The 14,124-nt window shown below is 32.8% G+C and overlaps 1 protein-coding gene across 1 annotated transcript in view; it reads left to right on the top strand.

The window, feature by feature from the left end:
* Positions 1 to 13,437, top strand: part of LOC130893667 (succinate dehydrogenase [ubiquinone] flavoprotein subunit, mitochondrial-like) — a 113,059-nt gene extending 99,622 nt beyond the window's left edge. Inside the window, exons 10-11 of the mRNA XM_057799940.1 lie at positions 8,073 to 8,186; positions 13,273 to 13,437. Coding sequence (XP_057655923.1) covers positions 8,073 to 8,186; positions 13,273 to 13,359 — 201 coding nt within the window. The 3' untranslated portion in view covers positions 13,360 to 13,437. The remainder of the gene's footprint in view (positions 1 to 8,072; positions 8,187 to 13,272) is intronic.
* Positions 13,438 to 14,124: the final 687 nt, after the last annotated feature.

The raw sequence follows: 14,124 nt of genomic DNA on the forward strand, positions 1-14,124 counted from the left end.
AGCAAACATTATTTATTGAAAACTTATTGAAACAATATCAACAAAAAAAAAAGATTAAATCTGATTAAACTCTTATCATTATATACATATTTCGCGAACAAAGTCCAATTTGTCATCACCAACCCCTGTAATTTATCGTGGGCCAACTTTTACTTTGAGAACATAGGTGTCGCCACAAACAATACAGACATTATGGGTTTTCTTCACATGCGCTTCCTTCGCTGCTTGAAGCTACTTCCACTTTCTGCTTCTTTACTTTCTTAGTTACTTTTCTTTGGTGTGTTCTATTTGAAGATAAGCTGTCACTGTCAGTATTTGTAAGTTGCTTTATAAGTTTTCGGTGCTTTACTTTGACTGATTTTTTCATTTACTTTGTTTCGTCATCAAACACATTCTGTACTGTGGATTGGCTTTCTTTTTTTTTATTTTTCCATTTTTTCTCCTCTTTCTGGAGTTCTTGCTCCAATTCCTTCTTGTATGGGCTCCTGGTCAAGATAGCGGTCATTCTACGTTCTCTTGGATTTAGAGCAACGGAAGATCCTATTTGTACATCTAAAATGTTATTCTGTGAAGTTTGCCGCTTATCTTCATAAGGTATTTTTTTTTGAGCATCCAAAGTTTGATTTATTGGAATCTCTTCCTCACTATTAGGAGTCACATGCTGCAGAGAGAACGTCATTTTATTTTCATCTGGTTCAATGTCTCCAGTGCGTTGCTTCAAAAGACTGCCATCATCCACCAGGAGCCTGTCAGTCGTCAATGAGGAAGCAAACTTATTTTCATGAAAAACATCCATATCACAAGGATATATACCAGTTTTTCTGAATCCACTTATTGCAGTATTCGGCGTTGTCGCTTGTAAATAAGCTTCCCCAAAAAGTCGGCTAACTTGATATTGCGAAATAACGCGTCCCAGATTCTGTCGCAAAAACTTCTCTATACTCTGAGTGTTTAGAGAAAAATTAAACGAAACATCAAGAGGCTGCAGCAACTATGGATATCCGTATGCACGGACTGCAGATAAGTTTCGCTTTAAACCGGATAGTTACAACGAGAAAAAATGGCAGGCATTTTCATTATAAGCTCAAAATAGTCCAATAAATATTATATTAAAATGCAGACGCCACAAAATATTTTTTCCTTTTAATTTTTAAAAGCCGCTGCTATAACGTTGCAATCTTTAAAATCGACAGCCATTTTATCAATTCTCTAGAGGTATATCATAACTCATTAAACCGGCAGACGCCGTAAAGTACTTGTAAAATTCACTTAATTTCCATACCTGGCTCACCTGGAATACCTCAAACCTCAGGTATCGTAAAATATATGTTGCCAGATTTAATTAGTAACTTTTGATTAGGTTCCTTTGTATTAAACACTAACGCGTGCTACTTTTTTTAATGTGACTGAGTCGTTTTGTAATGAATAATGAATTTTATTCTATTTTTGGTCTTTAATTCCAGTCGAGCTACCACCTGATCTGAATATATAAATAGATGAACGATTTTTTTGCGCATATTAAATCATAACATTTTTTCTACCTACAGAGGATTATCAACTTCTTTTGAAATTTAGGGGAAATTTGAAATTTAGATTTTCATGAATTGTTAAGGAGTCTCAACACGATCTTTAAATTGAAAGGGGAAGACCATGTTCTTAAATTGAGAGAAAACAGACGTTTCGTTTTATTAACTGGCGTAAACATATTCATACTTTGGGATTATCTCAACAGACATTTGTTATTTAATAAAAGGAAGGAAAGAAGAAGGAATTACAGAAAATTCTGCATTAGAGGAACCATAGAATTCCATTAGTGTAGATTATGCCACCGAAGTGAAAAAAAAAATATCTAACAGGAAGATACATTATATCAGTAGCATGGACTACATGGAGCGACACAACACAAATATAAGATTCAGCAATAATGAAGATATAAGCAGATACAAACACAGACGCCATACTATGAACGCACACCACCAAACATTCCAGAAAATAAGGTAAGACTAGGGAATACAAACGTAAAAAAAAAGTATACTCCACTAGCAACTGAAATATCTATGACAAAAAATGCATGTCTCAATAGTAATTCCAGCAACAGTGATACCACCTTCATACCGGAAACTAGAGGACAGTCGCTTCCCCAAAAGGTAGAGAAAACTGTCATAATAATGAGAAATATTGAATCTCAAGCATTTTATTATTTTACTCCTGATATACATAGATGAACTTTACGCACTCACAAAAAGAGGAAATTTTATTAAAACTACAATTAATTTTAGCAAAGCTATTAATATGGAATTGGGGCTAAATAAATGCATATATCTATTAACAGTGTTTGTGTTTGTACAGTTGATGACAAACAATCGAATGCAATAATGGAATGGACCAATCTGTATAAATATTTAAGAGTTGAACAATTGGAAGGAACACATAACTATTCAAAACACAACAGAATAGAAGAGAAAAAGCAAAAGTAGTTTGTAAGAAATAATTTTTGCATGAATATCCTATGAAAATTCGATTCCAATACTTACATATTCCTTCAACTTTTTTAAATGGATGAAGGAAGAGTCAAACGCAGAACTTTAATCATTCACAAAAATTTACACCAAACATTCACATACTTCCCATTAAACAGCAGTAGATACAAACTATTGACTTTGATGAAGCAGACATCCAAAATGACAGGAATTACACACCACTTACTTTCGAAGAAGTATAAGTCCAGGATATTACCAGAAATACAGTTGAAAAAGAAAGAAAATAGCAGACTGGAAGAAGAAAGCTCTACTCCCAAGGGCAAGATTTTATTCTCTCCGTTTTTTCCATAGAACGTAGTATTGCCTTATGCTTGTTATATGCAAATAAATGTTTTCACTATTCTTTTCTTTCGATACATCAGTTAAATGTATTTTTAGACAGAAAAATTCTGGTCATAGTAAAAACAGAATTAACCTTCAATTCAAATTGAAATATCAGATGTTATTTAACATTTTAACGCCGAATGCGTCTAGCCAAGAACCTTATAAGAAATACTTTCAATTCGAGGGCTGCTACTTAAGTTTTGATATATAGCAACACTGATGTGAATATGTCAAATCGGACATTACTAGGCATTTAGAATTTTTATTGGTGAACGTACTAGAACGTGTTGTCATTCGAGTGCTATTTGAGTTGTATTCAGATACTTTAAACATTCATTTGGTTGAAAAATGGGATTATTCGCGAACATTTTCGTGCAATTATTTTCCATGATTTTCGACGTGGAATAAATCAACAGCAGTGTGCCGATCAACACGCTTCGACTTTTAGTAATGAGACACAAGTCTCATATAAGACGCATAAACAGTTTTATATACACTGTAGTTCAGAACTCTTAAGCTATGAAAAGCAACGTCTATCTTCTACACCTCCATAACTTGCATTAGATAGAATAGGTAAATCGAAAATAATTTGAATTTTCCTTGAATAATATAATATAAGATCGATTGTTAATTATTGATTAATTGGGAATAACCATAATAGGCTTTCATTAAAATAATGCTATTACGAACACGTCTCCGCCCTGGAGCCGGTCCTGCCTGGATTTAGTGGAAATCTTAAATACACAAATTGTCAGTGTCAAATGTCATATTTTGATAAAGACATAAATAAGTCGAAACGTTAATTTTTATCTGCCTTTCAAAAATTATTAAATATTAAAAAAAGCTTAATATTTTTTTGAGAGGAATATAAAAATTGAATTCGCAAATTTACAAGCTATTAATGTTACTTAAATTATTAAGATCTTTTTTATCGTTCATAGCTTATGAATGTGAACCATTTCTAAAAATTCTCTTTTTCGTATATTAGATTCAGAAACTGAATTTATGTTTTTTTGATATTTCATGGTTGGTTCATGCAATTCTATTTTGTTTATCATATTGATGACCTCTTAGTCTATTTTCTAAATACTGAGATGTTTGTCCTATGTAGACAGCGTCACAATTAGTACAAGGTACTTGATATGTAATATTACTTCTTTTGTTTCTTGGTGTTTTAGATTTTACTTCAATAAACACAATAAACAATAAACAAATATATGAAAGCAATTAAGTACTTATTCCTAAACTCATCTGTTAAAAAATGGAATTTCCTTTTTTCATTTCATCTGGTAGGTTGTCAAATAATAATATAATCTCTAAGTACAAATATCTTCTGTCCCATTGTTCATAAGGTATGTAACATACTTTTGTCTATTCCTAGTTTCATAGCCATAAGTTCGACCTTGTAATTTATCCCTGTCCAAGTATTGCCTAAGTAGACGTGTGAATAATATGTTTGACTGATATCTAATACTTTCGCTTCGGAATAAGTGGGATACCTGTTATGCTTGTTCAAACGTGATTTTGAAAATTTATTTTGCGTAACTTGTAGTGTATTGAAGGGTGAAATCGATATCTCTTAAAATAACCCATATTCCGAACTCTCTCGTGCTATTGGTACACCTTATATTTCTGGTTACCTCTATTATTTGAATTTCAGCACTCGAAATCCAATCCAATCGATAAGTTCATTGATATCAAACTTTGTTGAAAAGTAAATGTTATTATGTAAATTAATGTTTTATTTCATCGGCTTCTTATTTCCGTCTCGTTTCTTGATTTTGTCTTCCTTATCTGAACGCTCTGTTATTTTCCGAAACAGTTTTTGTAAGAACAAAAAAATCTCAACGTCTGTTGTTATAAGGAAGGACAAATCGAGCTGATGTCTGTTTTGAAAAGTTCTTAAAATATACTTAGAGTGAATGCTATTAAAATTCAACTTATAAATTATTCATAAGTATTCAAATTACAATTGACTCAAGAGGTAAATTCAATAGCCCATTTGCAGCCTCCTAATTTGTCTTCCAAGGCAGCGACTCAGAGAGTAAGAATTTGGGAGCATAGTGGTGGAATGAAACTAGATAAAATTAAATGAACAGAGGAAATTTATTCGAAAATGCTATGACACAGACTCAATTAATCACAATTATCTTCTACAACCTCAACTTATGTATTTAGTTAATAACATTTCTATCAAAAACTTGATGGCAAAAATGTGTACGGACAACTTATCTTCGACAGTGATTCAGTTACTACCCTAATCTTATTTCTACCGTCACCACCAACAGTTGATAAACAAAAGCTCTTAGGTGTAAAATCTGATAAAATGGAGACATCGCCAGCGAGATTATGTAAATTCGATGCGAAGCTGAATTCAAACTTTATTATATAGTAAAAATTGGTGAAAGCTTCCTTTCAATACGACTTCGCTCCAACTTGGGAATTGTGTTCTGATAGGATATAATAATGACAAAGCATCGTTTTGATAAAATAGTTGTAGAGGGTATCATTTTCAGTAACGAATCTAAATTCACTATAGATGAATTTTACAAAGGCTTTTTTTATTACAAACTTCCCTTCAACCGTATAATGTTTATTAGTGATTTTTTTTAACAGTAGGTGCAAGTTAAATGTTAGTACTTTATCTACAGATAAGAGATATTTGTTAATATAAGTTTATAATCAAGATCAATCTGAGATAATTTTTGAGATTAATAATATTATATTTAGGTCCTAAAGTGTCAGATATTGCTCATGGTAGATGTGATGATGATCTTTCTGCGTTAAAAGATGGATACTCTGCGATAAAGTGTTTTATAGTCAATTTGTAATGGCAGTTGCTACATTTAGTTTCAGGTTTGGCATCAAATAAGTAGCTATGGCTCAGTAGCACTGACCATGGTTTCATGAATTCTTTCACTTTACGAAGGATGCATGTGGACGTCGACCTTTTTTTCTCCCATTCTTAGAGCACTTTACGTTTTAGGGTTGATTTAATATCGGCACTGTTTAGAAAGATTACACTCCGCACTATCACTATTTACGGATTCCTCAGCGACCAGAATGCAATTTTTTTTGTTGTTATCTTTATGTATTGCAGTTGCTAATGATTTTAATTGGCAAGGAATTTGTGGTGTACATTTTTTTAGGTATATGAATTGAGCTGAGGAAATCTGTGAGTATGAGGGGATTAGTTTCATCTGACGAAACAGCGATGTGTGTAGCTGGATATATTGCTTATAATTGAGCAGTGAAAGTGAATGGGGTTGGAGAAGTTCATAGTATATATTTGGAGGTTGGTTTAATGATAGTGATACCCGTACCATCTTGAGATACCGATGCGTCTGTGGAAATATGTACGAAAATTTTGTATTCATCGAGTACGTTCCTAAAGGATCTTTTGATTAGTGTATGGTTGGTGTGATGTTTGTCGAATGATTTGAGCTGGGTAATGAATTTGATCCTTTTTATTATTCATGCTAGAGTCTGATAAAATTCGATAGGAAGGCATTTAGGAAGGAAGAAATTTAATTCTCTTAGATTTGACCTTACTCCAGCATTTTTCTCATATTCAGTGCTCATGTAGAAGCCTTAGATCACTTGTTTTTGATAAGCTGGTTGGTTCGTGCTGCAATTTCTTTTGTTTTCACTTTTACCAATTTCCTCTACTAATTCAATGTTTTCTGTAGTACGCACGGTCACAAGATCTTCCACACGTGGATCATATTCTAATTAATCTCTTTCCCAGCAAAAGCATGGACCAATTTTTAATTGTTAAGAATGATGAACAGGAGTCACCGTAAACAGCCTCCATTCTATTTTTGATTTGAGTTAGTGTTAATCCTTCTTTAGTCAGAAATTTTATAACACTGTGAAACTCTATTTAAGATATTTCTCAAAACAACTTGAATGATCGTTCAATCGTATCAAAGCAGCAAGTTGAAGCTTTTGAAAGCCTTTTGAGACTTTGTCGTGCGTATGAAGATTTTTAGAAACAAAAACTCATTTTATTTCTTGCTAATAATAATCATTCACATGATGTACAATGACTGCGGTTGGAGTCAGTCAGAATTAACCTCAATTTATTCAGAATTTAGGGTTATGAGAATTATTGCAATGAGAAATCAAGTATAATACGGTAGCTTCAATGAAATGAAGGATCTGTGGGTAATTGTTATGAATAAGATGAATATAATATATTTTGATTTATTACTACAACTGTTAATTGGTTACTTATTATTATGAACAAGCTCGCGAAATGGGTCTTTAGGCTGGCACTGTTCAGCTACAATGGAATTTTCAAATTGGGCGATTTCGCACGGCGTCTTTTACATTTTTTATTATAGTGGGCGGTTTATTTCTTCTTAAAAATTTCTAGGAAAGTCTAGTTATTCATTTTTTTGTTCTAGAACTTTGGAGAATTTTATTCAGGTAAATAAATGATTCGTGAAAACGCAGTTAGTTAGTTTTAAATTAATAGTCGTAGTGATATTCATGAGTGAATTATTTATATAGTTATATAGTTAAATAGTGTATAAATAAATTAAGAACGTGATAGACAGTGTTTATTAATTCACCCCATGAATTGAAAGAGTGTAAATAAATACAAGAAACGTTTCACATGTTTATTTTAACAAATTTTGTCGAAATACAAGAATAGTGTTTTCCAGAATATGAATATTAGAATATTTGATCAAATATCGAAGAAGCTCTTAATACTTATCGTTTTCCGAAACTACTTAAAGCTAATAGTAGCGAAAATAATCTTAGATCAATCTGAATCTCTTCAAAGTAATATGAGACAAGATTCAATGTGACGAATTCACTATTCATTTATTTCAATTTTGTTTTGTTTTGATCTTACCTATTTTTAATTATAATAAATTATTGTGGTATCATTTAAAATGGCAATGCCAACTATATTTGTATATAACGTTTCATTATCATCATTCACGTGGATATAAGAAAAATAAGAAATTACAGTTTTATTTATTTACATAATTTAGATATCATTGATATCCGATCAGATTTGGCAATTTGTACAAATTGTGGTTATGAAACTTAAGAGTCGAATTGTGAAAAAAAATTTTTGACTCTTCTATTGAAGTTGTCTTGATAACTAATAACTTAAAACAAGTATACTTCAAAAACCTCAACAATTCAATTTAATAAATTGTGCCTTTATAGTTAATTGCCTATTTATTTCAGAAACGCATAGACGAATATGATTATAGCGCTCCAATACGAGGACAGAAGAAAAAGGACATTGAAGATCATTGGCGGAAACATACTCTTTCATGGATGGACGTAGAGACTGGCGAGGTAAATATTGTTTGGCGAAAAAGTAACTTGGGTTTTGTAGTATAAAATAAAACACTTTTTTACCAAAGGATACTTTTTAATCAATTATACATTTTCCATTTGGCTCAATGACCTTTTGCCACTTTTTTTTCAGCATCATGTTTCCGCGCTCATAAAATGTCTGATTCTTATCTACAAAAACTGAAACAGGTGCGATTGAAGGTCATCGTCATTTGTGAAAGTTTGCCCATTCAAAGAATTCTGCAAACTTCGAAATAGTTTCCCACGCGTTGCCAAAGATGCGGGATGCCTTGCATTATCATGGTGAAACAAACAACTTCTCCGATTTGACATTTCTGTCCGTTTTTATGTGATTGATTCATCCAGTTCTATTAATTGTTGACAGTAACATCAGAATCGATCGTTGGTTCGTTGGAAGCAGCTCAAAAAATACAACAACAACACAACTGACAGCTTGAGCTTTTTTTGTTGTTTTTCAGCTTTCTATTTGGTTTGTGTTGGTTCATCATGTTTGTTCCATGATCGTTTTAGAACTATGTTACTGTACAGGACCCATTTTTGATCACCAGTGATAATTCTTTCCAAGAAAGGGTCAGTTTCATTTCCTTTAAGGTGCCCAAGACATTTTAAGTGATTTTTAATTGTTGTATGCGATACATGTAGCCTCGTCTCAACCTCTCGAACAGTTATATCACGATCCTTTTCAATTATTAAATTGATTTGGTCGTCATTAACCTCAATAGGCCGACCAGAACGTTGCTCATCTTTTAGGGAAAACTCTCCAGAACCGAATTTTTTATACCAATTCTGACACGTGGACTCACATCGAAGGACTTACGAGGATATATTGAAAAATTCTTAGCCTACTATAGAACCAAACCAAATTTTCTATGTCAAAATATTGAAGAAAAAACACGCGGAAAACTATCCAAATATATTTTGTTTTTGCAGGACAACGCCCCTGCACACAAATCTCATGTTGATATGCAAAAAATTCGTGATTTAGGGTTTTAATTACTAGAACACCCCTCTTATTCACCAGATTTGGCTCTGTCCGACTATCATTTCTTTCCTCATTAGAGTGGTCACTAATGTCTAATTGTAATATCCAGTTATTGTTCTACCCTTATCCAAGAAATCAATCATGATTAGTCCATGGTAATCCCAAAAAACTGATACAAGAGCTTTTCCAGCAGATTTTTGGACACGAAACTTCTTCGGCCTTGGAGAACCAGATTGTCGCCATTCCATTGATGACTCTATAAGGATGGTCTCAGAAGGACCTGGTCTGGCCTGGAGATAGCGGTAGCTTGAAAAACACCACTGTATCAGAAAGTGCACAAAGTTTTCAAGTTTGAAGACGCGACGTTGTTTAATATTTGTTTGGTAGCCATCAATAGAAAAAGTTTTCAGTGAACACATGGACAAATTTGGTCATCGTTATGTGATGCAATACTTTCATTTGAAAGGTGTTAGAGTGGTTAAAACTTATACGTATAGGGAATCCTTAAACACTGTGATGAAAAACTAAGAGTGCTATTCAATGCATTGAAAATATACAGGATATTCCATTCGAAGTGATAAAGCAATCAATGTTTGAATTTGACCAAAATATTCTCCATTACCTGAGCAACCTATTATGAAATAATGAAGCAAAGATGTCGATTGATAGATCAATATACTCTGAATCATATCTGTGAATTCAACTTCAACCCAAGTTTTTATGTACAACTAAAAAAACTGATTGATTCTATTGATGTAATCTTATGTTTGATTTGTGTTACAACGTTTTGAACATCCTGTATGACTGTAAATAATTCTGGATGGCAGCCTTAATTGCCTCTACAAACTCTAATAAATACAGGTGATTCACTCTGTATAATTAAACTAAGTCCTGTAAACGAATGGCGATATTATATAATAATTCATTTGTGATCTAATGGTGAACTTAAATGAAAATGTTTGAACATGTCCGTCTATTTTCATTTTCATCTATTTTCTGCTTGACAATAACGCTGAATCTTCTTCAACATACAAATACTTACATCAATATTGACAATTCAAAGATGACTAATTTAATTTGATGATTGGTTCATATTATGGCCTCTAATTGATCTCATACGATTTCAAAGTTTGCGAAGATTAACGATAATATTAGTATTCATATAACATTGCTTACAATGTAATCTCTCAAATATTCAAATTTCTTCCACACTTCCATAATGCACATTTCATATTTGCAAACAACAGGTAACATGGGACTATATTCACGTTAGAAATTGTTCGTATGAGTAGAAAATTATGTTATTTGCATTAACCTTGATGTGCATCTCATGCACAAAATGAATCTCTGAGTCGTCAGGTTCTAGGTTACTCATATTTGGCAATCCTTCAAAACATCATTGATTCATATACTTAGTTAACTATCATCATCACTATTGTGATCTTTCAAAATATTACAAGATCTTAAATAAATTTTAAGTACAAACAGGATGATCCACATTTCTAAGCCCATTTGATACAAGGTTTGAAACCATTTTGGTTACTTAAAAAGTTTCAGAGATCACTACGGCAAATAGAACAGAACTTTGATGGAACGGTTTATGGGATTGTAACATATAGTAAATGAATTCATCAAAATATCCGCTTAAGTGTCGCATTTTTTACGAGGTGTCATCAAATATTCACGTTGCGTTTAGTAGTTTTAAATATCAACTCTTATGTGTGTGTTGAGATAAACTTTGAAAAAATTTAATTAGTTCCGGCTTGTCTATCCACTGACACAACTACTTTAATGTGCCTGTCGTGAAACATGGATCCTGAATAATACATTAAGCTCTGTTTCAAATAGAGAAAAAATTCCAAACAATCTCAAAATTAGTGTAATAACTTCCAAGACTGATCAACAGTAGTATGAGTAATTTAAAAGTGAAAATTAGTCTCTTAAGAAATTGGAACAGCCCTCAAAAATAATGAAAATATGCAAAAAGGAGACAAGACCCCAATAAACTATAATATTTTATTATATATACTCGAAATGAAATATGAGTCTGTGTCGATTACCTTACAATAAAATGGGAAACTACTGCTCTTAAAAGACCTGTGAATCCAAGTCAAGCGTGGATCCAGGGGAGAGGTCATGGGGGTAATGGTCCCCTCCCTAAACCCTGATTAATTAACCTGGTTCTTCGTTTCTTTTAAAAGTAGAAATATGTAAAAGTACGAATTATTTTACACCGTCGATAAACGGAGCTAATACCCCCAAATATTTCGAATATCAAAACATAACCTAATAAAACAAAAATGCTCAGGAAATTCAAGACTAAGAAGTAGAAGAATCTGACATTAACTAATTAATATGAATGTCAAAAACAACGTAATTAACTTATATTTTGTGAGCAAAAGACTTAAAATGCCATGTCTTTGGGGGAGGACTCGTCCTAATACTAATGACCCCCCCTTTGTCAAGACCCTGGATTTGTCCTTGATCCAAGTTTTGGTTATTGTTCTGTTCTACTTAGATTATGAGGGCATAGTGAGTTAGTTCAAAAGAGATCATCTGTTGCTACGAATTTTGAGGAGGGTTACTAGAAAATTAGTTGGAATAGCCGCTTTTGATTCGCCGATAAAAATATTTCTACCAAATTTAGCGTCTATGTGCAAGTGGACATATCTTGAAAATAAAAATTGTGCTTAACTCTGCAGAAAAATGAAAAACATTTTTATATAAAATTGTTATAAGTAGTGCGGGCCTCGTTTAATAAATAGAGAACGTTCCTAAAAATTTTTATGCACGCGTTAGCGACAAGTCTCAACAAGCTTCATACAAAGTTTCAACTTGCTGCTTCGATCCATTTTATTATAGTAGAGATCGAACGACAACTTAGTCAAGTTATTTTGAAAACTATCACAGATTTTTAACTTAGGAAGGATTGACACCAAGACAAAACAAAAACCAGTTTACGTTGACTTGTATCCACGATTCAAAACAATTAAAAATTGGTTCAATTTGTTTCACTGGGGATCAGAAACATTAGGAGATGACCCAAGTGCAAGAGGTCCTGTTACTCTAGAAAACATTAAATTAGCGAAAGAAATTGTTCTAAGTGATCGGTGCGGCATCTAAAAACAAGAAAAATTGCGACATTTCCAAATAAGTGTTCTAAGGATACTATATGAGCATTTGAATATGACATAAGTCAGAGAAAGGTGAGTGCCTCGACTTCACAGCGCAGTGAAAATGCAGCGTCGAGTAGAATTTTGTGAACATGTGAATTTTTAAAGATTTACTATGATCCGATATAGAAAAGAGATTCTAAGGAGTAGCATCGGAAAGGAATACCCATGCTAACAAGTCACGAAAAGCACTAAAAAAGTAATGGCTAAAATATTTTCGGACCTCGAGGGTATCCTTCTGATTGACTTTGAAGTATCAAAAACAACCGCGGACAAGACATATTACTATGATTTACCAAGGCAATTGCATAAGAAAATATCTAATGAAGGCACAACAAAATTAACTGTGTCGCTTGTTTCATGTCAATGCTCCAGTTCACACTGCTTCGCTTTCCAAGGGGAATGTATCTTCACAGAAATTGAGCACTCACCCCCGATCAACCCCGATCTGGCCCCGTTAGACTATTTTTTGTCCGCAAAGCTGAAGGTCGAGTTAAGGGGTGAAATATTTAACAGCGACGATGAAATTGAACTGAAGTTATTCGAACATTTCAACTTTTACGATGCAACATATTTTTATAGTCGCATAGAAGCTTTAGTCAAACATTCAGAAAAGTGTGTTTTTTTTCTTTATGACATTTCTTTAGGTTGAGAACTCATGGAACGCAATACGAATGTGAAAATATATTGGGTATACCTCTAGACATTATAACTGAAATCCATCAAATATAGTGAAGTTACTAACTTTCCAGGTAACCCACGTCCAAGCAAATCAATATTTTTTCATCAATGAGGTCAACTGTTTGACACTAACTAATCCCACTGGGAAGTACAGTAAAAACCTTGTTATAGATGTATAAAAATTTATTGCAGTTATTTCGTGGCTTTCATGAAACATATTTTTTTTCAGATTTGCTTCACATATCGCCCGGTAATCGATTGCACATTGGACGAAGATGAGTGTCCAACGGTCCCACCAAAACCAAGGGTGTATTAGTTAAATAATCTATATGCAACTAAATAATTATATAGGTAATTTTCGACTAGTATCCTCAATAAATATTTTTTGTCAGAACCGTTTCTTATTTACTTGATTAGTTTTTCAATGATAGCCTATCCTTGATCTCTGATATAGGACTGTCAGCTAGCTCGACTCTAATTGCTTTGGGAAAAGGAGTCGCTGAAATCTCTAATTCGAGGGTGAACATCTGGCTAACGAAATCAATGATTGCTCTATCGTATAGGGAGCTATATTTTATTTGCATGATAATACAGTTTATATGACAAACTTCGATACATAGAATTGTAGTGCAGAAAAAAATACATATTGATATCTTCTTCTATGAATTTTCACTCAATTTTAGTATGACCACCTCAAAAAACAAATTTTAAAAATACACCATTCAATGTACAAGAACAAAGATCGCGAAATTGACTAATAACACTGTTCTGCACCTTTTATTTTTTTTTCATTTTTGAGTCTATTGTGTTGTATTGAACTCTAATTTGTACTCGGTTTCACTCTATCATAGAATAATAAATATCCCAATTTATGAGTGAACTAGTATTTAATTTTAATATAAACATACTCCTTATTGTATCACAATGAGATAAATACATTCAAACAATGCATTTGGTTGTCTTTTTTCACTTATATTCGCCAAGAGCGGTTTCAAGATTAAGGGTCTAACCTTAGTCCACTAGCATATTTGGGGTCCATTTTCCACTGTAGCGTTTGTACATCTTAGCAATTTTCTAGTAA

This window comes from Diorhabda carinulata, chromosome 5, assembly GCF_026250575.1.
Source record: "Diorhabda carinulata isolate Delta chromosome 5, icDioCari1.1, whole genome shotgun sequence".
NCBI lineage: Eukaryota > Metazoa > Arthropoda > Insecta > Coleoptera > Chrysomelidae > Diorhabda > Diorhabda carinulata.